At 64.0% G+C, this 24,255-nt stretch overlaps 4 protein-coding genes across 4 annotated transcripts; 2 read left to right on the forward strand and 2 right to left on the reverse strand.

The window, feature by feature from the left end:
- Positions 1–143: 143 nt before the first annotated feature.
- Positions 144–3,573, forward strand: TGFBR3L (transforming growth factor beta receptor 3 like). The gene is made up of 7 exons (XM_072787491.1): positions 144–485; positions 1,259–1,395; positions 1,466–1,776; positions 2,262–2,416; positions 2,517–2,675; positions 2,887–2,958; positions 3,347–3,573. The coding sequence occupies exons 1-6, from the start codon at positions 416–418 to the stop codon at positions 2,952–2,954; spliced, it is 900 nt and encodes a 299-aa protein (XP_072643592.1). The 5' UTR covers positions 144–415; the 3' UTR covers positions 2,955–2,958; positions 3,347–3,573.
- SNAPC2 (small nuclear RNA activating complex polypeptide 2) lies at positions 2,824–6,971 on the forward strand. Its single transcript, XM_072787490.1, has 6 exons — positions 2,824–2,958; positions 4,163–4,517; positions 5,322–5,429; positions 5,589–5,657; positions 5,937–6,231; positions 6,325–6,971. The coding sequence occupies exons 2-6, from the start codon at positions 4,335–4,337 to the stop codon at positions 6,654–6,656; spliced, it is 987 nt and encodes a 328-aa protein (XP_072643591.1). The 5' UTR covers positions 2,824–2,958; positions 4,163–4,334; the 3' UTR covers positions 6,657–6,971.
- A 1,275-nt stretch (positions 6,972–8,246) lies between these two features.
- CTXN1 (cortexin 1) lies at positions 8,247–9,796 on the reverse strand. Its single transcript, XM_072787492.1, has 2 exons — positions 9,634–9,796; positions 8,247–9,261 (listed from the first exon to the last, which is right to left on the reverse strand). The coding sequence occupies exon 2, from the start codon at positions 9,239–9,241 to the stop codon at positions 8,993–8,995; it is 249 nt and encodes an 82-aa protein (XP_072643593.1). The 5' UTR covers positions 9,242–9,261; positions 9,634–9,796; the 3' UTR covers positions 8,247–8,992.
- Positions 9,797–10,328: 532 nt separating this feature from the next.
- Positions 10,329–24,106, reverse strand: TIMM44 (translocase of inner mitochondrial membrane 44). The gene is made up of 13 exons (XM_072787493.1): positions 23,953–24,106; positions 21,749–21,850; positions 18,972–19,142; positions 17,873–17,953; positions 17,016–17,165; positions 16,169–16,308; positions 15,814–15,899; positions 15,060–15,152; positions 14,839–14,963; positions 13,649–13,699; positions 11,872–11,961; positions 11,202–11,312; positions 10,329–10,877 (listed from the first exon to the last, which is right to left on the reverse strand). Exons 1-13 carry the CDS (start codon positions 23,995–23,997, stop codon positions 10,758–10,760), a joined length of 1,365 nt encoding a protein of 454 aa, XP_072643594.1. The 5' UTR covers positions 23,998–24,106; the 3' UTR covers positions 10,329–10,757.
- Positions 24,107–24,255: the final 149 nt, after the last annotated feature.

Raw genomic sequence — 24,255 nt, forward strand, 5'->3', positions numbered from 1 at the left:
GTCTGTGGTTTGTCTTGAGCTTGGCAGGACCTGGCAGCAGGAGGTGGGAAGGGGCTGTGAGCCCTGACCTTGGGTGGGGTGGGGTGGGTGGGGGGAGCCCGGCTGTTCTGGTGGATGAGGCCTCCGCGTGGAGTGGAAACCGAAGCGGGCCCGGGGGCTAGTGGGGTGGGTGGTATTTGTAGTGAGGTGCCCGCCCTCCCCACCACCCCGATCGCCACAGGTTGGCCAGAGAGGAGCCCTTAATCCCTGGCAGGCCTTGGGCGCCGGCTGTTAAACACCCCAGTCCACCGCCCCCGCTCCCTGCCTCCTGGGGTGGCCACTCAGCCAAGGACAGGGCCGCCTGCCCACCTGCCAGGCCTGGGTGCTGCCTGGCTGGCGCCGCTGCTGCCGGGGCGCACTCCACTGCCAGTCCAGCATGCTGGGTGCCACGCTCCTGCTGCTGGCCCTGCTCCCCAGGATCGCCTCCGTGCCCAGCGGGTCGCCTGGTACGTACGGGCCGGGGACGCGGCCCATCACCCTGCTGGCCCGTGTCGGCCTTCTTGGCTCCACTGCTCGTCTACCCTGCCCGCGGGGACGGGTGGGTGGGAGGTGGGCTCTGCCTCCAGCCCGTTTCCAGCTCCTGGGGGGAACCCCGACTTCTTGGGAGTCACCAGCAGTTACCCTGTGGCCAGGGACGTGGGAGAGCAGTGTACGAATGCTTTTAGGAAACGTGTGTGGGGACCATCCTACATGTTTGAGAACAGTGTTTGACAAGGATCCCAGCTGAGTGTGTGTGTGTGTGTGTGTCCGTGTCCTGCCCTCAGTCTGGGAGTGAGGAGCCTGGACAAACGGAGAAACCAAGACCCCGGTGGCTGGCTGGGCTGCCACTGTGCCAGAGGGGCAAAGGGGCAGCACCTGCCTTGTCCCCTTCCCTACTGGTTACAGTACCCTTGGAAGGGAAGGGGGCAGCAGCCCCCCCAAGCTGGCCCTACTGCCCCCACAGAGCAGCCCTCGCCCAGCCTGACCGCTGCCCCCCCATCAGGCACCCCTCATCTCTTCCCCGCCAGGGATGCCCAGGTCTGCTCTGGGTGGGGAGATCTAGGTCTGGGAAGGGGGAGTCCTCCCCGGAGGCAGCACGGTCGTGCTCCCAGCCTCGGCTGCTGGGCCGGATCCCCGACCACAGCAGCACCCCTTCTCCAAAGTTGGCGGGGAGGCTGGTTCGGGCCGGAGGGGCCAGGGGGCACGGGGCCTCCTTGGCGTCACCCTGTCCCCCCGCCAGCGCCTCCGTTCCCGGCGGCGCCCCGGCCCTGGCTGCGCCGACCCCTCTTCAGCCTGGAGCTGTCGGACGCGGAGGACGCCTTCCCGCGCCGCGCGGGGCCGCTCGAGGTCCCGGCCGACAGCCGCGTGTTCGTGCAGGTGTGGCCCGGGGCGCCCCGGGGGGCCGGCCGGTGGGGGCGCCGTCGCTGACCACGGCCCCGCCCCCCAGGCGGCCCTGGCCCGTCCCTCCCCGCGCTGGGGCCTGGTCCTGCACCGCTGCTCCGTGACGCCGTCCTCCCGCCCGGCCCCGGGGCCCGCCCTGGCGCTGCTGCGCGGGGGCTGCCCCGCCGACTCCTCGGTCGTCCTCCCGCCGCCGCCGCCGCCGCCGCCGCGCCCGGGCGCCGCCCGCCCCGTGCGCTTCAGCTTCCGCCTGCGCCCGGTCTTCAACGCCTCGGTGCAGTTCCTGCACTGCCAGCTGAGCCGCTGCCGCCGCCTCCGGGGAGCCCGCCGGACGCCCGCGCCTCTGACGCTGCCGCCGCCTTCGCTGGTGCGCGGGCCAGTCCGGGGCTGGGCTCCCCCGGCCTCTGCGGGAGCCGCCCCTTGCAGCCTGGGGACCGAGGGGCCCCTCGGAGCTGGGGAGAGTCCCTGGCTGGGCTGCTGGCTGGGCTCGGGGACGGGGTGGGGGCGCGGGGCTCTGCCCAGGGTTCCCCGGGGCACCTTCTGGGACGCCTTGGGCGGAGCTGCGGTCCCTCCAGGGCTGGGGGGCTGGGGCAGGGCGCCTGAGGGGCCAGAGCTCGGCCTACCGTTCTCAGACAGCCGGCGCGCGGCCTTGGGCCGAGTCCTCACGGCGGGGAGGGGGGCTGGGGCACAGGCGGGGGGGGGGAGCTCAGGGCCGCCCGGGGGGGCTCTCCAGGCGCTCGCCGGTGCGACTCCCGGTTGCAGCAGAGCTGGACACCTGGAGCCCTCGGGAGCCCCAGAACAGGTCCCCGAACCCTGGGGCCTGACAGCCCCGGCCCTTGCCTCCTCCCCCCCTCCCCGCAGTGTCAGCCTCGGGACGAGGCGTGCGCGGGCGGCGGCAGCGGCGGCGGCGGCGGCAGCGGCGAGAGCCTGGGAGCCGCCGGCCCCCACCTGCACACGCTGACGCAGCCGATCGTGGTCACCGTGCCGCGGCCGCCCCCCCGTGAGCGCGCAGTCCTCCCCCGCAGGGGGCGCGGGCGGGGGGGGCCGGGCGCCTGGGGGCCCCGGGGCCGGGCCCAGCCTCCGCGTCGGACTTCCCACAGGGCCACCCAAGGGCGTCCCCGGCCGAGCCGTGCGCCCCGAGCCTCCCGCCCAGGCCCCGGCGGCCCTGGAGCCCGCGCCCGTGGTGGCGCTGGTGTTGGCCGCCTTCGTGCTGGGCGCTGCGCTGGCCGCCGGGCTCGGCCTCGTCTGCGCGCGTTCAGGTACCAACCTCGGGCCCGCCGGGACTTCCGCGCGGCCCCCGGCCCGTTCCCGCGCGTCCGGGACCCCGGGTCGCCGCGACCCAGCCGGCGGGGCCTGGCCACGCGTAGAGCTGCCGGCGCCAAGCCCGCGGCGGCCCCCAGGGGGCGCCCTTGGCCCGGCCCGAGCGCGGCACCCCTACCGCTCCGCAGCCCGCCCGCCTCTCCTTTCCAGCGCCCCCAGCCCCCGGCCCGGCCCCGAGGGACTCGCCCAGCGGCCCCCAGCCCAGGAGGCCCCAGTGAGCAGGTAAATGGTGGCGGGGGGGGGGGGTAGGACAGCTGGAAGAGGGACCTGATGACAATGACTTCATCGGCTTTCCCTGTGCCAGGGCGTTTCATGCCTATTCATTAATTTGATCCTCGTAACAGCTTTCAGGTAGATGTGATTATAATCCCCACATTAGAAATGAGAAACATGAGGCACCCTCTGAAGTAACTTGGCAAAAGTCACAACATTCAAAGAAAAAAAAAAAAAACAGTCCCAACATTCGGTGGAGCTGGAATTCAAACTCGGGCACCGGGTCCCCCGCGGCCAACCTCGGGCTCTGTGCCACAGAGGGGTCCGCAGGCGTCGGACAGACACGGGCCGAGGAGAATTCGCCGCTCAGCCCTAGCGCCCACCCTCACTCCCGCAGACTGCTGGCGGCCAGGGATGGGCCGCGAAGGGGGCGGCCTGCGTGGGGTCCTCTCCTCCGCTCAGCCCGGGGAGACCCTCCCCAGGGATGGAGACGCCAGCCACGGCCTCGAACCAGGCCCACCAGGACCCGACCGGCCGCGGTCGACCTCGGACCTGCTCCCTGAGCCCTCCCGCCCCGCCCCTCCTCGCACCCTCCCAGCCCGGGCTCCAAATAAACATCTGGTCCGACCCGCTGAGTTCTGAAGTCTGCGTGTGCGCTTGGCGCGGGTGTAGGGGGCAGGAAGCAGATGGGGGCCAGGGGAGACCTAAGGGAGCTGTTCCCAAACAGACAGGCGCACCCAACCCCACCTGCTTGCGTCTGAACAAGCTCCGCTTCATCCCCCCCCACCCCGCACCTGCCCACCCGCCTCCGGCGGTCTTCCCGGAGCCAGGCTTGGCTCTCCACCCCTGCCGCCTGGACCCTGGCCTCGCGAGGGCCTTGCCCAGTTCTGTCTAGGCTAGAGCTCTCCAAACGTCTCCTGTCCGAGTTCCTACCTCCCCTCGAGCGGGACCACTAGCTCCATTTTACAAATGGGGAAACTGAGGCTCGGCTCGGCCAGATCACATGCCCTAGGTCCTACGGGCGGCTCAACCCCAACAGCCCAGGCTCCGGCCAGGATCCACCCCTTTTGGAGAAGCAACGCACACAGTAGGAGTCTCGCAAGACTCAGGCCCGGAACGGAGGGAGGGCAGGGGGTCTAAGGTCTCGGCTCCAGGTCACGAATGAGAGGGAGATAAAATGCAGGCGGGGGTGTCTCATTCGCCGCCACCGCAGTTCGCAGGCCAGCCTCTCCGTCGGCTTCGGCTACACCGCTCCCTGCAGCCATAAACGCGGAGCCACGCCCCATCTGCTTCCGCCTCCGCGCCGCGCTTTCTGACCCCAGCGGCCTCCGTAACCCCGCCCACCAGGGAAACGGGCCCGGGACGCCGACACCGTCCTCGCCGGCATGAAGCCTCCGCAGCGGCGGCGAACGGCCCCGGCGCGCTACCTGGGCGAGGTGACAGGCCCCGCGGCCTGGAGCGCCCGCGAGAAGCGGCAGCTGCTACGACTACTGCAGGCGCGGCAGGGCCAGCCGGAGCCGGACGCCGCTGAGCTGGCCCGAGAGCTTCCGGGCCGCAGCGAGACCGAGGTGAGGGGTCCTGGGAAGGGAACGCGGCTGGAAGCGGGGCTAGGAGGGGGCGGGGCGTGCCTGCGGCTGAGGGGCGGGGTGTGGGCGGGGCGAACGCGAGGCTGGGGCGGGGCGAACTGGGAGGGAGGTTGGGGTGGGCGGGGCGTGCCTGCGGCTGAGGGGCGGGGCGGGGCGGCCGAGCTAGGGGCGGGGTGTGGGCGGGGCGAACGCGAGGATGGGGCGGGGCGAACTGGGAGGGAGTCGGGGTGGGCGGGGCGTGCCTGCGGCTGAGGGGCGGGGCGAGCTTGGGAGAGGCTGGAGGTGGGCGGGGCGTGCCTGCGGCTGAGGGGCGGGAGGGGTGTGGGCGGGGCTAACTGGGAGGGAGGCTGGGTGTAGGCGGGGCGGGAGGCCGAGGGGCGGGGCGGGGCGAGGCGAGGTGGAGGCCACGCGGAGAGAGGCTGAGGAGTCGGGCTCCGGAATTAGATGGAGCAGAGGCCCAGGACAGGGCGGGAAGGGCAGCAGGAGCCCGCGGGAGTGAGGCTGAATTGAGAGCCAGGAAACGGGGCCGAGAGGGTGAAGTGGGGAGGTGAACAGGGTAGTGCTTAGCAGGGCTGGGCCCTGGCTGCGCGGAGGAACCAGAACCGCCCTGGGCCTCACATCTTTATCAGGTGGCTGGTCACACGTGTGGCCTGGCCCTGAGCCCCGGGGCAGAGACACCGAGACCTGTACCCCTGGGTAGCGGGAGGCTAGGGAGCTGGCGGTGGGTCCCCCTCCCCAACCCTGGGCGTGTAGAAGGCCCATTTGGCCTCCTCCTCTCTTCCCCAGGTCCGGGACTTCCTGCGGCAGCTTAAGGGCCGCGCGGTCCGGGAGGCCCTCCAGAGGCTGCATCCTGGTCCGAGGCGCCGAGAAACACAGACCCCGGCCCCCATCGAGGTGAGGCAGGACAAGGGCCCACCAAGGCCAGCCCCGGGGCATGCGTGGGTGTTGGGGGTGGGGATGACCTGGTCAGGGGATCTCCAGGAGGAGCAGGCCTTGGAGACCCCTGAGCGTGGCTCCCTGGCTGACCGTGTGCCTTCTGGTCGCCCCACCCAGGTATGGATGGATCTGGCTGAGAAGATAACAGGCCCGCTGGAGGAAGCCCTGACTGTGGCCTTCTCACAGGTACAGCCATCCGACAGGCAGGATGGGGTGTTCCCTACAGGTCTGAATAAGGGGGACTTGGCTCCTGGGCCCTTCCTCTTGCCAGCTCTGTGACTCTAGCCTGTCCCTGGACACCCTAAGCCTCAGTGACACGCGCTTCCGAGGCAGCTCCTGTATGTTCCCCCTCGCAGGGAGGGTTTGGTGACCAGGTGGGGCTGGAGGGCTCAGCCTTGCACAGCACAGAGGAGTGGTCGATGGGAGGACTTCCGCCCTTCCCTCTGTGATGTCTCCTCCTGCCAGGTACTCACCATCGCAGCCACAGAGCCCATGAGCCTTCTGCACTCCAAGCCTCCCAAGCCCACACAGGCTCGTGGAAAGCTACTGTTGCTCGATGCCTCTGGAGGGCAGAAGGAAGCGAGCCCTGAAACTCCCGGCCCCGCCCCTAAGCCCGATGGCCCGGCCCCCGAGGCATCTTCTGAATTCCTGGCTGACCCTTCCTCGGCTGAGGGAGACTTCTCCGTGGACTTTGAGAAGATCTACAAGTACCTGTCATCCGTCTCCCGCAGGTGTCATGGCCCTGAACTCTCTGCCGCTGGTGAGGATCACGGGCAGGGGCAGGGATGGTGGGAGTCCCCCTGTTACAAACCCCGCCCTTCCCTCACCCCTACCCCTCTGTGTGCATCTCCAGAGGCTGCTGTGGTCCTAGACCTGCTCATGGCACTTCCCGAGGAGCTGCAGCGCCTGCCCTGCGATGCCCTGGTTAAACACATGTCGGACATGTACGTCCACCTGACAGCTCCCCAGCCTGACCCAGCCAGTGAGGGCCTGGGGCCGGCAGCTGAGGATGCTGGGACAAGCTCCAGCCGGCAGGAGGCCGCAGGCCAGGCCCCTCCCCAGGCCTCTGAGAGCACTGGGCCTGCTGAACCAAGGTCTCCTTGGCAAGCAGCAGGGGTCTGTCCCCTGAACCCATTCTTGGTGCCCCTGGAATTTCTGGGCCAGGCAGCCACCCCTGCAAGGTGAAGGCCCGGCAGGCGGACGACACAGCAGACATCTGTGAGCCCCCTGGCCCTCGGGCCTGCCTGGGCTGGCACTGGGTTGTCATGAGGATCCAGTCATGGTGGAAGGCCCCTGACATGGTGGGCAGCAGGGGGTGGCCTTTAAGATGACCGACACAGCAGGAGTCTCCAGAGACAGCAGACAGGTGTACAGGGGCTTGGCCGCAGAGCTGAGGTGGGGGCAGTCGGGCAGCTTGGTTAAAGTCACAGTTAAATACTGTCCCTTCCCACATCCTGTATTCTCTGTCCTGTAACTGTGAGTAAAGTTCTTGTCAACCCATCTTGCTCCCTTCTTCCTGAGTGACAGATGGGAGTAGAGGTGCAAAGTGCCAGGAGGAGAAGTCAGAGTGCCAGAGTTCAGGGTGCCGGGGGCTGAATCGGGATGTTGGGGCACATAGGGTGGAAGGCTGCTGCCACCAGGTCTGCTTCAATGTCACCTGGAATGACCTCGGTCCAGCCGGGAGGGGGACCCTGGATGATTTGTGTGGAGGATCAGAGGCCTGAGCCCAACCGGTGTGGGTGCAGGGGTTTCGTGGCAGGTGACCTCATGTGGCACACATAGGCCAGCAGAGGGAGGGGAGCCAGGCCTCCGGTAGGAGTCAAGGGTTGGGGTGGGCTGCCTCCTGTGGCAGGAGGCTGGAAGAAGCAAGTGCCCCCGGGTGGCCTTAGTGACGCAGGGTTGGGGGATGGCGTGGGGGGGAAGAGCTGGACTGGAGCGGCCTCAGGAGCAGGGAGGGGGGAGCTGAGTTGGTAGAGGAAGGGTTGAGGCTGCTGCCAAGGGCCCCAAATGCCCAGGAGTGCTGCTGGGTCTCCCTGCAAGGGCCCCCCCATTCCTCCGCGGGCCGAGCCTGTAGATTCAGGGCCAGCCTGGGCCAGGGCTCGGCAGGAGGCTCCGCAGGAGGCTCCCAGGGCACCGCGGCGCCGCCCTCCCACCCTGCCCAGCCTCACTAGTCCTCTGGGAGCTGGTAAATTTTGTTCGCAGAGCCCGTGCACTCAACAGCCTTCCTTTTATAGAAGCGCTGGTTCTCCCCGCCCGCTGCACACGGCTCCCCGGGGGCGCACGCATCTCCCCGCTCCGCGGCGTGGAGCGCAGCCAGCCCACTCGGTGCTGCCAGCCCCCCGGCTTCCCGAGCGCGTGCTGCTGGTGGGCAGGAGGAAGCGGGCTCGGGAAGGTTCGGGGGCGCGCGTCGGGCCGGCGCCAGGGCATCGTGCCACCTCCTGGCGACACCCAGGCCCATCCCGCCCCCCCCCCCCAGTCTCCCTGGGGCAGGGAGAGGAGGAGGGTGTTGCTGGAGGCCGCCAGCTTACAGGAGCCGCCAGAAGGCGGCCTGGCCGTTGGGCCGCGCGGACAGCCGTGGAGAGTACGTGAGAACGCAGAGCTGGGTTCAAATCCCAGCCAGGCTGGAATCGTGCCGCTCCGTGCAGTCCGGGCTAAGTCACCCAGGCTGCCTGGGCCACAGCCCCTGGACCTTAGTCCCCTGGCGGGCACAATAGCCACGCCGACAGGGCTCGGCCTGGTCTTGAAGAGGCGCTAACTCGCGCGCTTGGCATGTAGTAAGCGCTCAATAATAGCTTTTATTGACACCGTCGGCTCAGAGGCAGGGAGGCAGGAGGCGGCACGGGGAAGGCCTCGGCGGCGGCGACAGGAGAAGGCATCAGGGGGACGCGGCGGGAGGACCAGGCGGGGGCAGAGGCGGGGACTGGGGGAGGGGCGCCGACCGGGGCTGGGGCGGCACAGAACCTGCCCGCGCTCTCCTCCCAGCGAGGGCGCCGCGCGTCCTGGACACGGCGGCCGCTGGTGCTGTCCCGTCTCCCGTCTCCCCAGTCTCCGGGGCAGGCCGTGCAGGGCATGTTGGTAGGCGGCGTCCACCCCGCGGGCGCAGGAGAGCCTGCCCCGCCCGCCGGAGCAGCTCAACACTTAAGGGGGGGGCGGGGGCGGAGGCGTGAGGGTGGCCAGACCACAGGGGAGGGAGGGGGGCCACGGGGGTCCCCCGCATCCGGGGACGGACATGACACTCATGCTCGGCGGCGGCAGGACAAGAGCAAAGCCACCTATACGTATGCCGGGGGCTGCGGGGTGGGGGTCCTCTTCCCAGTTACGGGGCGAGGACGGGGCGGGATGAAGGCACGAAGTGGGGGCTCCGGCCAGGCCGGGAGGAAAGATGGGAGGGGGAGGAGGGGGAGGAGCCGGGCCTCTGCCGCCCTCCCCCTCGGGCTAGGCTGCGGGGCGGGGTGCCGAGCGCGGTCCCTGCCAGGCGGCGCCCCCGTCGGGCGGGCCCTCGGAGGGAGGCCCCGGCAGGCTCAGACCAGCGCGTAGTCGAACTGCCCGCGCTCGAGCGCCTCCTTGTGGTCGGTCCAGGACGAGGCGGGCATGCGGCTGTAGGGGTCGAGCAGGATGCGCACGCAGCGCACCATCAGCAGCACCAGCACCACGAGCAGGCACAGCACGAAGGCGAACACCGTGCGCTGCTCCGCGTCCAGGCCCGCGCCCACCGGCGGCCCCGTCGACGGCGGCAGCGGCTCCGGGGACAGCGTCCACGCCGCGCTCATGGCTCACATCGCCGCGCGCCCTGCGGAGGAAGGGCCCGCCCGGGGCGCGGGGATGAGGCCGCGCCTTCCCGCCCCTGCGCCCCGCTCCCGCCCCCGCCCCCGCCCTTCCCGGATCCAGCCCCCGCCCGCGCCTCCGTCCCCCGGCTACGCCCAAGCCCGGCCCGCGGGCACGCCGCCGCAGGCACGCGGGGACCCAACTCCGGCCGTGCGCGCAGGTGGGGGCGCGGAGAGTGGGGAGAGGGAGCCCGGCCCGGCCGGCCCGCGCACAACAGGTGCGAACGCGCAGCCCGGGCGGCGCAGCGGGGCGAAGCCCGGTCCCCCATCCCCGCTCCCTTTGTCTCGGCGCCCCGGGGACCCCTCCCCCACCGCCCCCGCCCCGCCGCGCCCCTCACCCTGGCCTCGACCGGGACGGGGACCGAGCGCCCGGTGGCTGCGCTCTCCTCCGGGACCCGCGGCGGCTCCGCTCTCGGCGTCTCCCCGGCGGCGGCGGCGGCGGCGGCGGCGGCCCGGGCTCAGCCCACCCCACCCGCCCCTGGAGCGCCGGAGACCGAGGCAGGCGAGCCGCGCGCTAGCCGGGCCGCCGCGGCTGTTCCCATGGCGACGGGGGCGGGGCCGCCGCGGGGGGCGGAGGCTGCGCAGGGAGCGGTGCGCGGGCCCGCGACCCCGCCCCGGCCTCGGGAGCACCGAGCTGCCGCCGCGGGTCGCCTGGAGACCCCCGCCGCCGCGAGGCCGCGGGGAGCCTGGGCGCCCGGGACCGCGCCCACTCCGCCCCCGCAGGCGCCCCCGGCGGCGCGGCCCGGCCCCCCCACCCTGCGAGCGCCCCTCGACCACACGTCCAGTGCGGGCGGATCCCAGCGCCTCCAAGAGGCGCTCCTATTGGCGTCCAAGCTCCTCCAGCTCTAGGGACCCCACCAGGCTCCCTCGCTCTGCTCACGGCGCCCCCGCCCCAGGGGGCAGGGTCCTGACCAGGCAAGGCCGCCCCCTCTAGGGCTGCGGCTCCTTCAGTGACCTTGGCCACCGCCTCGGGAGCTCCCGGCCAGCCAGCCCCATCCCCCACCCCAGTGACAGACACCTCGGACCACCCAGGTTGCTCTCCTGCACTTTATTCTTTCCAGATCTCAGGCATGTACACAGGGTAGTAAGGGCACTGGTAAAATAAACAGCCCAAATGGCCTGGCTGACGTGGCCAGTGGGCTGCTCTGAGCGGCGGGGGCCCGGGCCCGCCATCCTGCCTCCAGAGGGTCCCCGGCACCATCCGGCCTGTGCACCGCAGTGAGCCCGCCCAGCAGCCCCCACGGGGCACAGCCGGGCACAGCGGCAGCGCGGGGCTGACTGTGGGAGCAGCCCCCGCAGCCCCCCGCCCTTCCCCATGCAGCTGGCTCCGTAGCCGCCCGGTAGAAAACCAACAGTCCTGTCCTCAGGTCGAGCTGCTGCAGCCGGACACCAGTCCTCGGCGTGTCCAGCGCGTGCTGAGCCAGCCCAGGAGCCCCCGGTCGTGGCGTCGTGGCCACTGCGCTCAGAGGACCTGCTCTGTGCTGGAGGCTGAGATGTCCAGAAGCCGCCAGGCGGCGTAGGGGTTGAGCTCGTCCTGGTCTCGGCAGAGCGCCCACACGTACAGCATGCGCAGCACCTTGTCCTGCGGAGGTGGGGAAGGTGAGGGCTAGGACGGGCCGCGGGGGTGGGCAGGCTCTGCAGAGCAGAGGGGAGGCTGCGGAGCCCACGGAGTGGGGCTGGGGCGTCAGCCTGGGGCTGGGGTCCCGAGGCTAGACTCAGGACTTGGCCCAACCAGAGAGGTCGGTTACCCTCCACCCTCCACCAGGCCCAGCCAGGGCCCTAGACTTCTCGGCGCCGCCCCGCTTTAGTCTGCAGTCACGGAGCCTCTGGGCTCTACACTGCCATGGTGCGAGGTGGCTGAAGGCGGCCACCCCCCGGGGCCTGCGTAACCTCTTCCCTCACTCACCGGGTCGCCCTCGACCACCTCGCCTTTGGGGTTCTTGATCACCATCACCAGCTGGGCCTGGAAGGTGATGATCAGCACAGGCCCCTGCTCCATCATCTTGCCCATGGCCAGCTGCAGGGGGAGTGTGGGGGTGCTTAAGAGTGGCCACACCCCTTCCCTGCTGCTCCCTTTGTGCTGCAGATCCCCCTTTCCCGCTCCACTGGTCCCCGCGGTGGAACCAGGCCCCAGAAGGAGTGGGAGAAGTCACCCATTTCTGGGTGGGGGACTCCCACAAAAATGCTTCCCAATGTGAACCGGAGTCTCAACTGCTAAGGATCCATGCAGCCACCCCAGACCCCGGCAGCCTCCTGGAACCAGACCTGTGCTGGGCGGGCACAGAGGCCTCAGTGTGCCTTCAGCTGCCCACAGGCACCGGGGCCTGAGCAGTCCCGACAAAGCTCCCACCCTTCCCAATAAAGGCGCAGAGACAGCACTGCCTTGGGGGCCCAAGGTCTGGGCAGCAGCGCCGCCGCGTCTTGCACCCGTCTAATTCTCCTACCACATGCTTATGGGAACCTCCCGCTGAAAGGGACCCTGGAGGTCACTTAACCCAAGCCCGTGGCCATGCCACAGCTCCTCCCGGGACAGGGGCCCGTGACGAGCACACCCCCACCCCGGAAGAGACACTCACATCGACATTGTCGATATCCAGGATGCGGGAGTGGAACTGCAGGCCCAGCGCCTTGGCCTGCTGGATCGGGTGGGCCAGCTGGCTGTAGGTCTGCAACGAGAAGCCAGACACGCCCGTGGTCACACCCTGAACACCAGCCCCGCCAAGGCACCGTGCCACCGGAGAGGCTGTGGCACCTGCCGTGGGGCCCGGCGCACTGTCCTGGGAACCTCTCCCTGCCGCCGGGCCCGCCGGCGTGCTTCCATGCTTTCGGCTCTTGTACCTTCCAGAAATGGCTCCTGGCGCCTGGGTGTGCTATGCCAGGAGTGGCAGATGCCAGGAGCACAGGTCCAAGCAGGAAGGCTGGTGCCACCCGTTTGCTGGCCCGAATCACACACCCTCCCCTCGTTATAAAGGCAGCGCGGCACAACCAGCTCCAGGGGGTATTCATCGGTAGAGCAGGGACGTTCCCGCAGCAGGATCTGAACCCACTCCCAGAGAGAAGCTGAGGCCTCCCTGGCTGATCTTGGACTTGCCCATATTCACCGCACTCTGATTCTTGGCCTGGAATCAAACCTGTTTTCTAGGATTTGCCCTAACCCATGGCTGCTCTGGAATGAGCTGCCTGGGGTGCCTCCTCCTCGCTGACCAGCTCCTCCGGGAAGCCTCTGGCCACAGCCCCCCGTCCTTCCCGAGGGGCAGCGGCGCCCCCAACGACACCCCTGGCCCCCTTGAGCCTGCTTCCCAGGCCAGGGACATGTGCAGCCTTGTAGCTTTCCTCTGGAAGCTTCTCTGGACACAGCAACTGTGATGGAAGACATTCCAATAACACCTACTTTTTATGGAAACAACCGATCTACCAAGAAAAAAAAAATGCTGCCAACTCCCCTTTCTCGTACGATTCTCAAAAATGACATTTAAGAAACACCTGTGTGTGAGCACCTGCACTTTCAAGTGCATTTCCAGGGGCAGCAGCAGCTCCCTGGCAAAGATAATCAACCACATCCTAATGGTCCCAAAGTATTAAAAAAAACAAAACAAAACAAAAAAAAACCCAACACACCACTCACAAATGCCTGCTGGATTAGTCACCATGCAGAGGAGTATTTAAAAAAAAAAAAAAATCTGACATCTTCTCCTCTGCTTTCTCCAACTTGTTTGTGAGCTGGAAGCAGAACAGAATCAGCCAAAAAAGGCTCTGGATTGCTTAATACAAATAAGCTTGAAAAAAAAAAAAAAAAGCTGCATGAAGACAGCGGTCAGGGAGGGAGCAGGGACGCTGAGGCTGCCAGGCCCGGGCAGACAGGGCGCGCTCCTGGGGACGGCTGCCCTGCTGTCCACAGCCCGGCGCCACTGCCGCCAAGTAGCCCCAGGACCCTGAGCCCCGACTCTGGGCAGCAGTCAGGCCTCCTCAGGACATGCAGCTCCTCCCTGTGCGGGAAAATCTATCACCATCTGTTTTGTTCTGTGTTTCGGGAACTCGAAGGGAGAACAGCTAATGAGTCCAGCCAGCGCTTCACGCGTCCTGCGGTGCTGCTTCTGTGTTCACACTGTACCCTCGTGACGCCTGTGACACGGGCGTGCTGATGGCCTCTGGCCCGGGGATGGGAAGGTCACACACGTGCAGAGGTCTTCGTGGCCCCACCCCACCCCAGCCCCGGCCCCTGGGGCCCCCCTCAATAGGACACCAGGCCCCGTCATACCCTTCTCAGATGGTGTCACCCAAGCACATCTCTAAGCTGTGATTCTTTTTAGGCCTAACTAGAAAAAACATTGAAAGAGAGAAAGAAGTACTCACAGCTTCATAGCACCAATCTTTGAGAATGTCGAGCTCTCCAGAAATCATGGCCTAAAAAGGAAAAGGTGACAAAAACAAACTTAGCTCGAGACTAAGGGGAGACTATGTAGGTAGGAGGCCCTACCCTACAGGCTCTACTGGGGGGGGGGCAGCGGCCTCGGGCTGGGCCGCAGCAATGGACACCCCTCCTCAGGCCCCGGGGAACAAGGGCCTGGGTGTGTGACCCCGGGCAGCCTAGGGTGGCCCCGAGGGCCTCGTGTGAGAGGCAGAGGAGGTGATGGCGTGGCAGGCTCATCTGGCCAGGAGACGGAACCAAGGAGGCCGGGAGCCACATTCTCCCCCCACTGGGGAGGGAGTCTTGCACAGCTGGGTCCCCACAGGCATGAGCAGCCCACGTGGGCAGTCAGGGGCCAGGGCAGGGGCAGAGCAGGGGTCCCGGGGGCGGCCTCCCCACGGGTCATGGGGGGGATGCCTCTGCAGGAACTTGGGAGGCAGGGCTGAACCCGCTGAAGGTGATGGAGGAGCCCAGGGCCCGGGGGAAACCACAGGCAAGCTGGGGGCCGAGCCATCCTCACCCTAGAAGAAACTGCCTGCGCTGGGACTGCTGCTTTTGGGGATCGCTCCATTTCTACCTCCTCCCGGCCCTGCCCAAAGTGGCGTGAGGGACCTGGGAAATCGGAGGGGGAGGGGACCACACGAGGGTCACTGGGACGGAGGAGGCAGGAGGAGGGTCTGTGGTCTCAGTAGGACTTCCCAAGGCCCAGGCTCCGGCCACATCTTGGGGGCTCAAGGAGCAGACGGGGCAGGGGTGGAAGGGGAGGCCCCGGGCGGCCGCTCACTGCAGCCCCCAGGGAACTACCTCAGGCCTCTGTGGAGCACCAGGGAGCCAGACAGGAGGCTCCAGTCCAGCGTTCAAGGGAGGCAGGGGTTGCCGCCGGGACATGGGGAAAGGGAACTCAGTCCCTGGAGCGGACGCACCCCACAGGCGAAGCAAGAAATCAGCCGCCATCGTGAGGGGGCAGCAGGGCCCGCAGGTGACCCTGGTGCCTTCTCAGAGGTGCATGACCGCCAAGGACCCAGCGTGGGGGTGCTCAGGCCTCTGAAGGCAGGACAGGTGTCTGCCATCAGGCTGTGGCCCATGGGACACAGGCAGGGCAGGACGGGGAGGGCCCACTGAGGCGGCAACCCACCTCCAGGACGTTGGGGATGATGTCATTCTCACACTGCTGCAGGAAACGCTCCTTGTCAAAGGCCGGGTCGACTCGCAGGATCTCCGTGAGCACCTCTGACATCTCCGTCTTGGAGAACAGGCCCCCTGGAGGCAGCCAAGCCAGGAGTGGGTCCAGGGCCTGGTCACCCCCTCCCACCACCCTCTGCTGGCCCAGGTGGCAAGGACGGGCAAGCCACTCACCCAGCAGGTCTGTCACCTTGTCTGTCAGCGCCCGGGATGCCCGGATGAGCGCATTGTCACTTTCGTCATACTTCATTTTCATCTCAAAGAACCCTGTGGGGACATGGGCCAGGGTCAGGGGGCCCCGTGAGACCCACCCTCTGTGCAGGCAGGGGAAATGGGGGGGGGGCCTCTCCAAGGCTAATTCTCCAGTGGTGGGCCAAGGGGCCCGCCCTGCACGCCGGGGCTCTCCTTGCAGAGGAGACAGGCCTCCAGCCCCCTTCATGGGACAAAGGCGTATCCTTGTCCCTGTTGGTTCTTGGGAAGCCCCATGTCCCAGATCAGAACAGAGACCTCCAGGGCCTCGAGCAGGCTGGCCGGGGCCCACCAGTGCCTCCCGTCCTGCCCGATGAGGGAGTGTCTCACGGTGGAATCCACGGCCATGCCCCCTGCGAGGGGGGTGTGCCTGGCCGCCCTACTGCTAGCAGTGGCTCTGGCAAGGGCAGAGATGAGTGACTCAGCCCCCACAGTAGGGTCCCTGCCCGCCAGCCCAAATGTACCAGGCTGCCCGCATACACAGGGCGGCCTGTGCTTTGCCAGGGCTCTGCTGCTCACTGGCTGGGTGATCCTGTGGAAGTGGCTGGTCCTCTCTGACCCCGGTCTCCTCCTCTGTAAAGTGGGGGTCTGGCTTGTGCCCAGCACATGGGGAGCACTCAGTAAGTGTCCGCCGTCACGGCTACGCTGTCAGCTGAGTCTCCGAGATGTGAACACTCACGATTAAATACCACGTTGTTGTCCTTGAAGTCTTTCCACTGCTGGTACCACTTGGAGTCCTTGTGCAGCACGACTCCCAGGGCCTCCCTGGGGAAGACCGGGCGGTGGTGAGCAGCGGCGTGGGAGCCCCTGGGCACCTGCCCGGCCCCATGGGAAGGGATGTAGCAGGACAGCCCACCCCTCACCTCTCCTCCTGCCTCCTCTCTCCCGTCCCCAACACCCCACCCTCTCCTCTAAGTTCACTTGAGCAGAAGAGAAGCCGGAGTAAGAACGGATGTCAACCGCAGGAACCTTCTGCGGGCGCTCGCGCACACACTCTGGGGTGGGACGTGCGCGCTGGCCGGTCTGCTACCTACTCGTTGGGCTCAAACACCTTCTCTTCCTTGAACTTCTCTCCCGAAAACTCCTTCCTCTTCCTTAGCCGCTCCGGCCTCCGGTAGGGCCCCGTCTGTCCCAGCACACTCTCATCGAGCTCCTTCTTCACGGACTCTACCCCCTGGAGGAAAGCAGCCAGCCACGCGGTGGGCACTCGGGACCCTCCCAATGCTGTGGACCCCCACGATGGGCCTGTGCCTTTGTGCCCCAAGTCAGGGAACCCCAATCTAGTGGCTGATGGCACCCCAGGGTCACGTAGCTCAGAGTGACCTGCCTGACTTCCCCACATGGAGAGCAGGACTGTTCCAGATGCACTCCACTTTTCTTCGGCCTCCCTCTCACTTCCCCCAGACCTCTTCCTGCAGCTGCTCTGGCCACGTGAAGCTGGCTGTGCACAACCCCTCTGCATGGCCCGCCCTCTCCACCTGTGGCCCGTTCCCCGTATGTTCTCTTGTCACATGTCGCTCAGGAACTACTCGTCCCCCAGGGCCCTTGAGAGCAGAAACGTGGACTTTCTACCTTGTGGCCTCTGTGGCCAGCAGAGGGCCCAGCTGTGGGAAGATTCGACAGGTGATTCGGAACGAATTCAAGACCTCAAGTCACCCTAAGTGCAAAGGTCCCTGGTTTATGGACACAAGCTAAGGAGGCTTAGCAGCTGAGAGGCTCTTGGTGCATTAACCTGCAGCTCCCCAGGGGCTGTGACTTGCCCAAGGGTACTCAGCCAGGAGTGCAGCATAGACCTGCTGCCTCAAGTGGGCCCTCCGTCTCCAGGACTCAGAGCAGGCCACGCCAAGGGCATCCCCGGCCGAGCACGCCAGCCCAACCCACCTGGGAGAGGGCTCTGAAGGCGGCAGTCTTGCCCAGCTTCTCCCCACCCTTGGACACCGACTCGGCGGACTGCTTGGCAGTCTTGGCGGCTTCTTCCACACTCTCCTTGATTTTCCGGCCAAGGTCACTTTTACTGACTTCGTCAAGACTCTACTGAGACAGAGGATGGAGGTGTCAGCTCAGCACCCCTCGGGGCCTGCACAAGCTCCCCCAGAGCTAAGGCCAGCCCAGTCCTTCAAAGGGCAGGAACGAGTGCTCTGAGCTCATCTGGCCCATGGGGCCCTGAGTCTCAGGTCCACTGTGGACTATGTCTGGGGTGCTGGGCCCTTGGGCACTAGGTCAACTGGGTTCTCCCCAGAACGGGCGGGCGGGGCAGCCTCGGGATAAAAGGTGAGGAGCCTGTCCCCAGCACCAGACTGGCCTGCCTCTCTCTCCTGCCCAGAAGAGAGAAGAGCAAAATAAGTAACAAAAAGAAAACCCCTGTGGCGGCCCCACTGTGGAGGGTGGTAAGCAGCACTTCCCTGTTTTTAGGCAGGAAGAAAAAAATTCTCATTTATCCTCCTGTCTTTGCTAGTGGCACAGAAGCTTCTAACCCAAGTGGTAAACTGCAGGGCACGTGGGCTAGTCCGTCTTCACCCTCCTTCCTGAGGGGCGCCGTGCACCCTAACTCCGGAAGCCACCCGCCCTGGCTGGATCTCCCCTGCTTGCCACCCACGGCTATTCATCCCTGTGCCAAGTCACGCCCTGCCCAGGCGCCAGCTCTGCCCGCTGCTTCCAGCGCCGCTCTCCTCCGGAGGCGAGGAACAGATGGCCCAGGCGCCGCGGCCAACAGAGCGTGGGGGCCCCTCGACCATTACCTCCTTCACCGTGCCTGTGATCTCCCCCAGCTTCTTCTTTATCACTTCGCTCGTCCGCACCGTTTCAGATTCAATCGTTTTCTACGATAGGGATGTTGTTTCTTTTTGTTATAACACAGCAGTTATCTTACAAGCAAGGGTCCAAAGAAGCACTTTCTCAGCAGCCCTCTCCCTCGCCAGCCTGGCCACCCGGGCCCCTTCCCCACCCCGGTGCCCCTCACTGCCCCTGACCTCCCTTGTGGGCTTAGCAACCTAAGGCTGACATGAGGGATGGAGACCCTTGAGGCCCCGCCCCTGGCTCCAGTCTCTTGCTTGGCGCAGGGGTGATCCTGCACCCTCCCCTGGCTCATGGACATTATCCTGCCTCACTCTGCACAGTTGCCTGCCACTGCCTGCAGCTGCCAGCCACTGCCGGATCTCCCACAGTCACTGTTCCACCTGACTGGCTCCTTGCCCACTCCTCAGCCCACTCCCCTCCTTAACAGAAAGGAAGGGTGATCTTCCAACAGCTCAAATCCCCACAGGCCCTCAGATGGAACAGGCCTTGAGCATGGCCTGGGAGGGGGCCAACAGAAGGAAAAAAACAAGAGACCTGGAGCAGGCACCCATGGGTAAGATGGGGAGGCTGCCCCCACCTCACAGAGCCCTCATGTGGCAGAGGCTGCGGAGCCCACTCGCTGTGGCAGACACCTGACAGCTGCTCTGTAAGAGATGTGCCCGTTATTAACGACACACGCACTGTAACCTGCTGTCTACCTGCTTCATTCAGAGGGCCACGACCAGCTCTCAGGAGGAGTGCATCTCAAACCTACTGCTCAAGCGGTCACCAGGGGAGCCTGGGCAAATGCACACTCTGATCCAGCAGGGCGGGGCAGGGAGGCTCCGAGACCCTGAAATTTCTCACAAGTTTCCAGAAGCCGGTGCTGCCAGTGTACAGAGAACAGGCTCTATCTCACCGCAGAAAAGGAGGGCTGACGATGTACTCCTGTCCCCTCGCCCCCCACAGTGTCAGTGCAGTGACCTCACCTTCCCCTGCCACGCCGGCACTGTGCGGGAAGCAAGTGTGCCACCAGGGGAGACGCGAAGCAGAGGGACTCACGTATTTCCTTCTGGCTTCCTGGAGCGCGTCCGACTCTTCCAACTTCCGGGCCTCATCTCGGAACTTTTTAATACTTTCTTTCATTTCTTTGTTTTTGGCTAATTCTTGTTTGATATTATCCAGCAAACCAGAGAGAAAGCCTTTCCTGTTTCCGGAAGAATAGGATCTGGACTAGAAAGAACATAAAAGAAATAAAGGGTTTTTACTTTCTCCTTTGGGCTGATGCAGGGTTTCACGATGAAGAGCTACCTCTTTTATGAGCGATAAAAGTCAAATTAAAGAAGCATCAAGTGAAGGGCACCGGGTTGGCTCAGCTGGTTAAGTGTCTGCCTTTGGCTCAGGTCATGATCCCAGGGTCCTGGGATCAAGTCCCACATCAGGCTCCCTGCTCAGTGGGAAGCCTGCTTCTACCTCTGCTCCTCACCTCGCTCATGCTCTCGCTCTCCAATAAATAAATAAAATCTTCAGGGGAAAAAAAAAAAAACGATAAAAAAAAGCATCAGGTGATAAGCTGTGAGATATCCAGACAATGAAACATCATTCAGTAATAAAAAGAAATGAGTTAGCAAGCCATGAAAAGAGGTGTGGCCTTACACATTGTCATGTGTCAATTATATCTCAATTTTAAAAAGACACTGAGGGAGGATCCCTGGGTGGCTCAGCAGTTTAGTGGCTGCCTTCGGCCTGGGGCGTGATCCTGGAGTCCCAAGATCAAGTCCCACATCGGGCTCCCTTTATAGAGCCTGCTTCTCCCTCTGCCTATGTCTGTGCCCCCCACCCCCTCTCTCTCTGTCTCTCATGAATAAATAAATAAAATCTTTAAAAAAAATTAAAAAGACACTGAGGAACCTCACTGAGTATCACTGAGTGAGAGAAGCTGGTCTGAAGAGACTCCAGATGGTATGATCCTCATTCTAGGACCTTCTGGAAAAGGTGAAACCATTCGGACAGGAAAATGATCAGGTGTTGTCAGGGGCTGCTAGGGGGGTATGATCCTCATTCTAGGACCTTCTGGAAAAGGTGAAACCATTCGGACAGGAAAAGGATCAGGTGTTGTCAGGGGCTGCTAGGGGGGTGAATGGGCACAGAGACTACTCTATGGGACATTATAATGGTGGACACACAGCAGACATTTGTCCAAACCCCTGGGATGCACCATACTCAGGGTGAAGTGTGAGGTAAACTACAGGCTTCAGTTAATAATATACTGGTACTGGGTTGTAACAAATGGGCCACACTGAGGCAAGACGCATCTCATGGAGAAAACTGCAAACTGCCTGCCCAGGTGGGAGGAGGGGGGAAAGAAAGTTGATGGGGACCCTCTGTACTCCCTGTTCAATTTTTCTGTACATTTACAAGTGCTCAAAGGAATAAAGTCTATTCTAAAACAAAACAAAGTACCAGGCTCCCCCTCCAACAGAGGAGACCCTGACTGAGAAACAGGTGCAGCTTTGAATCCTCATGGGGACGCAGATGTGCTCGCCCAAGGCAAAGGTCAACACCCAAAGGGGCCCTTGTCCCAGGACTGGAGTTGAAAGGATTTTATGGCCCCCCAAGAAGTTGGCATAGGGCCCTACTTACTGGGCTTCTGGGACCAGGGTAGCTTCTTCCTTTGACTTCCTCTCAAGTCCCAAGTTGGGACACATGTCACCCCAGGGCTTGGTACAAACTTCCCTTGTCAACCCACAGGATCACCGTCACCAAGAGTCAAAGTTCAGGGGTCTCCCCTGGTAGGAAAACCCAACACACCCAGATGCCAGAGCCTAGGGAGGCCAGAAGAAAGGCCAAAGCCCCACTCTAGGCACAAGAGCCAGCATGCTACCCAAGACACAGGCTTCAGGGTCAGACTAAGCCAGGTTCGGATTCCTGCTTCGCCGCAAGCATGAGCATAGGCTCTGAAAAGGGAAGGTTTGAAGAACCATGTGAGGGAGCCACGCCATGGAGCAGTGGTTGGGGCCCACCCTCCCATTTTCAGGGTGACTCACCCCTGAGCCCCTATCAAACCCCAGAGCCAACATCCAGGCCAGCCTTTCTGGGGTAGGGAGTGGAATGTCCAGGTTCTAAGACTGTGGGACTGTGCCACCTTGCAGAAGCCCTACCACGCATTCCATGGCTGCACGCTGTGGTGGTGGTTGAGGAAGGGCCACAGGACATGTGCCACGCCCACAAAAGCTCCAGGATAGGATCAGGGAGACAAAGCCTGTGTGAGAGTCACCTGGCTGAGAGGAGGCTTGGAGGGAAGGGTGTGGGCTGCCCCAGTGTGTGGGGTTGGGGAAGTATGTCAGCTTCTGGGCTTTCTTCCCCATGGTGGTGAGCACCAACAGACAGAGGCATGGTGGAAGAGGAATGATGGGGAGACCAAAAGCTCTAGCAAATGCTGTCTGTGAGGAACAAGAGAAACAGGAAACCAAGCCCCGGAGATGGGTAACTCTGCTCAAATGCCTGGAGGGCTGTCACCCACAAAGGGGAAGAGCTACAGGGAGGTGGATTTCAGCTGAGTCCAGGGATGCCTTTCCAGCCATTAGAGCTGACACATCATCTACTTTATCAGGCGTGAGCTCTACCCCTGATAATGCCCAGCATTTCTCAAGATCCTAGGAGGACCAGGGTGCTGGGCTCCGAAACCCCGAAGGTCTTGGATGTGGAATGCCAGCCAATCTATTGCCCCCAGCAATGGATGTGGGCAACATCCTGCAGCCCTCTCTCCTGTTAACTGAGTCTCATCGTTCAGAAAACTTGCCCCTCCGCTCAGCTTGCTGGCATTCTGAGTCACTCACCACGGGCAGCTCTCCACCGGGCTGGCGTATCTGATAGGTACCATGGCGTAGTGGCACTAGGTTGTGGCTGGACAGAAACTGGACTCCACTCCCGAGGCATCTCTGATTGGAGGAGAAAAGAGAAAGACCCATTCAGGTTAGAGAACGGCTGGGAAGTAAGCAGACCACACTAAAAAGCAGGGGGTCACCCAAGACCCATTTGCTGGTTTTTACCGCATGCCTGCTGCATGCTAGACGCTGTGCAATCTTGCTAAATTCTGAGAAGCCAACGGGATCTTGCGGGAAAGACACTGGACCTACCCCTCCAGTGTCCATGTCTACTTCCTGCCTCTGAACCTGGGAGTCCCAGGAAATGACAAACTATGGTGGAAGAAGGTGAATTGTGCCAGTCTGATTTAAGCCTGTAGACTGAAATGGGCACCCAGAGCCTCGATGCTGGCAATAAGCAGTCTTCTCTCACAAGCCTGCCCTGCTTCTGCAAGGCTGCCCCCAAATGAAGAACTTAAGCTCCATGAGAGAAGGGCTTGTGCAAGGTCCTGTTCAACAATGCACCCTAGCACCCAGCACTGAGCCAGGCACATTGATGTCAATGACCCCACAGGATCACTTTTCCATTTCCACATTCCCTGGGCCTTTCCTCTCCCTGTTCCACGCCTTCTGTCTCCAGGAACTCTAAGCAACATCCCAAACTCATACAATTGTAGCTCGAGAGCAACTCCTGAGGGCAGCCCCAGTGGCTCAGCGGTTTAGCACCACCTTCAGTCCAGGACATGATCCTGGAGACCCGGGATCGAGTCCCACGTCATGCTCCTTGCATGGAGGCTGCTTCTCCCTCTGCCTGTGTCTCTGCCTCTCTGTGTGTGTGTGTGTGTGTGTGTGTCTCTCATGAATAAATAAATAAAATCTTGGGAACCCTGGGTGGCGCAGCGGTTTAGCGCCTGCCTTTGGCCCAGGGCGCGATCCTGGAGACACGGGATCGAATCCCACATCGGGCTCCTGGTGCATGGAGCCTGCTTCTCCCTCTGCCTATGTCTCTGCCTCTCTCTCTCTCTCTGTGTGACTATCATAAATAAATTAAAATTAAAAAAAAAAAATAAATAAATAAATAAAATCTTAAAAAAAAAAAAAAAGAGCAACTCCTGAGACACCTGGCTGGCTCAATCAGAACAGCAGGAGACTCTTGATCCTGGGGTGGTGAGTTCGAGTCCCATGCTGGGGGTGGGGGAAGAATAACTCCCAAGAGTTTAAGTCATTTTTCTCTAGATGCCTACACCTATTCATCTTGGAGCCGCTGACTTCAGCAACAGTTTAGACAGCAGTGCATGGCTGTCTAACTTGGGAAGGAAGTCCCACAGTAAGCCCAAACCTAAGAGGTTGGTTCCCGACCGGTTTTGTGCCTAAATCCAAACACGTGTAAATACAGCCTCTCAACTCTCAAATAGTCAAGCAGTCAAGGGGGGGGCGGGGGGATCTCTCAGTCAGAGAGAGCTTCTTTCTCCCCACACTAGGATCCCTAGGAGATCTCTTCTCCCCGCAGGGTCTGGCTCTGCAGTCCGCCTCATCCAGGCTTCTGACCAGGTCGGCTACCTCACTAGCTGAGACCGTGGGCAGGTTGCTTAACGTTCCCGAGGCCCCGTTTCCTAACCTGTGAATCAGCGCCAAGCAGCAGCAGCCTCAAGTTCTACTGCTCTGAGTGCGCTACGCACACGGGAACCCCCACCGCCCCTGCGGACGCAAGCTGTCAGCCAGCGCGGGAACTCCCCCCGCACGTGCACGCGGAGGGTCAGGGGCAGCGACGCAGGAAATGTTCTCGGGAGAGAGCCCGGCGTATAAAAACGCGAGCCGCGACTGTCACGGTGTTTTGCCGCCTTCTCGCTGTGTCTCCGCTGGGCGCCAAGGCCACCATTCAGTCCCCGGTGCACGTGGAGTCTGATCAGGCAGCGACGGGGGACTCGCTCGCCCCCGGCCCCGCGCCTGGCCGCCGCCCTCACCCCCGGCGCGCTCAGCCCCCGCCCGTGAGCTTCGCTCCGGGACCCCGGGCCCGGCCTCCGCCGCCCCAACGCCCCAGCCCCAGGGCTCTCGCCGAGCCCAAGGAAGGGCCGAGGGGGCCAAAGGCCCGCGGACCAAAAGGCCCTGGAGGTCGCAGGCCTGGAGCTCCCTAGACCCGCCCCCACCTCCCCATCCGACCCCGCACGTCCGCTTACCCGCGGGCAGCGGCACCAGCCTCCCCACAGCGCCGCCGCCGCCATGTTGCTGGATCCCGTGTGACCTTCTGGCGACGCGGCCCGATGGCGTCACCCGCCGCGTCTAGGTGGCGCGGCACGGGCCTGGGAAAAGCCGGCCGCGGGGGCGGGGCTTCGGAGAGGAAACTGCCTCTGATTAGAGAGCGTTCCCGGGGGGGCGGGGCCTTGAGAGTGGCCTGGCATAGGGGCGGGGCCTGACCTGCAGGAGATTCCCAGAGAGCTAGGCCTCTGATTGGGCGGGATTTCGGAAGGCGGGGCCTGTGA

The sequence above is a fragment of the Canis lupus genome, chromosome 19, assembly GCF_048164855.1.
Source record: "Canis lupus baileyi chromosome 19, mCanLup2.hap1, whole genome shotgun sequence".
Classification (NCBI taxonomy): domain Eukaryota; kingdom Metazoa; phylum Chordata; class Mammalia; order Carnivora; family Canidae; genus Canis; species Canis lupus.

Excerpts from the sequence above, each read along its gene's own strand:
- TIMM44 (XM_072787493.1), bottom strand. The coding sequence starts at position 23,997 with ATGGCGGCGGCGGCGCTGTGGGGAGGCTGGTGCCGCTGCCCGCGG. Across the intron at positions 21,851-23,952 it reads GCTGGTGCCGCTGCCCGCGG|AGATGCCTCGGGAGTGGAGT; the intron begins GTAAGCGGACGT and ends TCCTCCAATCAG. Across the intron at positions 16,309-17,015 it reads CCTTCAGAGCCCTCTCCCAG|GGGGTAGAGTCCGTGAAGAA; the intron begins GTGGGTTGGGCT and ends GCTTTCCTCCAG.
- SNAPC2 (XM_072787490.1), top strand. The coding sequence starts at position 4,335 with ATGAAGCCTCCGCAGCGGCGGCGAACGGCCCCGGCGCGCTACCTGGGC. Across the intron at positions 4,518-5,321 it reads CGGGCCGCAGCGAGACCGAG|GTCCGGGACTTCCTGCGGCA; the intron begins GTGAGGGGTCCT and ends TCTCTTCCCCAG. Across the intron at positions 5,658-5,936 it reads TGACTGTGGCCTTCTCACAG|GTACTCACCATCGCAGCCAC; the intron begins GTACAGCCATCC and ends TCCTCCTGCCAG.
- CTXN1 (XM_072787492.1), bottom strand. The coding sequence starts at position 9,241 with ATGAGCGCGGCGTGGACGCTGTCCCCGGAGCCGCTGCCGCCGTCGACG.
- TGFBR3L (XM_072787491.1), top strand. The coding sequence starts at position 416 with ATGCTGGGTGCCACGCTCCTGCTGCTGGCCCTGCTCCCCAGGATCGCC. Across the intron at positions 486-1,258 it reads CGTGCCCAGCGGGTCGCCTG|CGCCTCCGTTCCCGGCGGCG; the intron begins GTACGTACGGGC and ends TCCCCCCGCCAG. Across the intron at positions 2,676-2,886 it reads CCTCGTCTGCGCGCGTTCAG|CGCCCCCAGCCCCCGGCCCG; the intron begins GTACCAACCTCG and ends TCTCCTTTCCAG.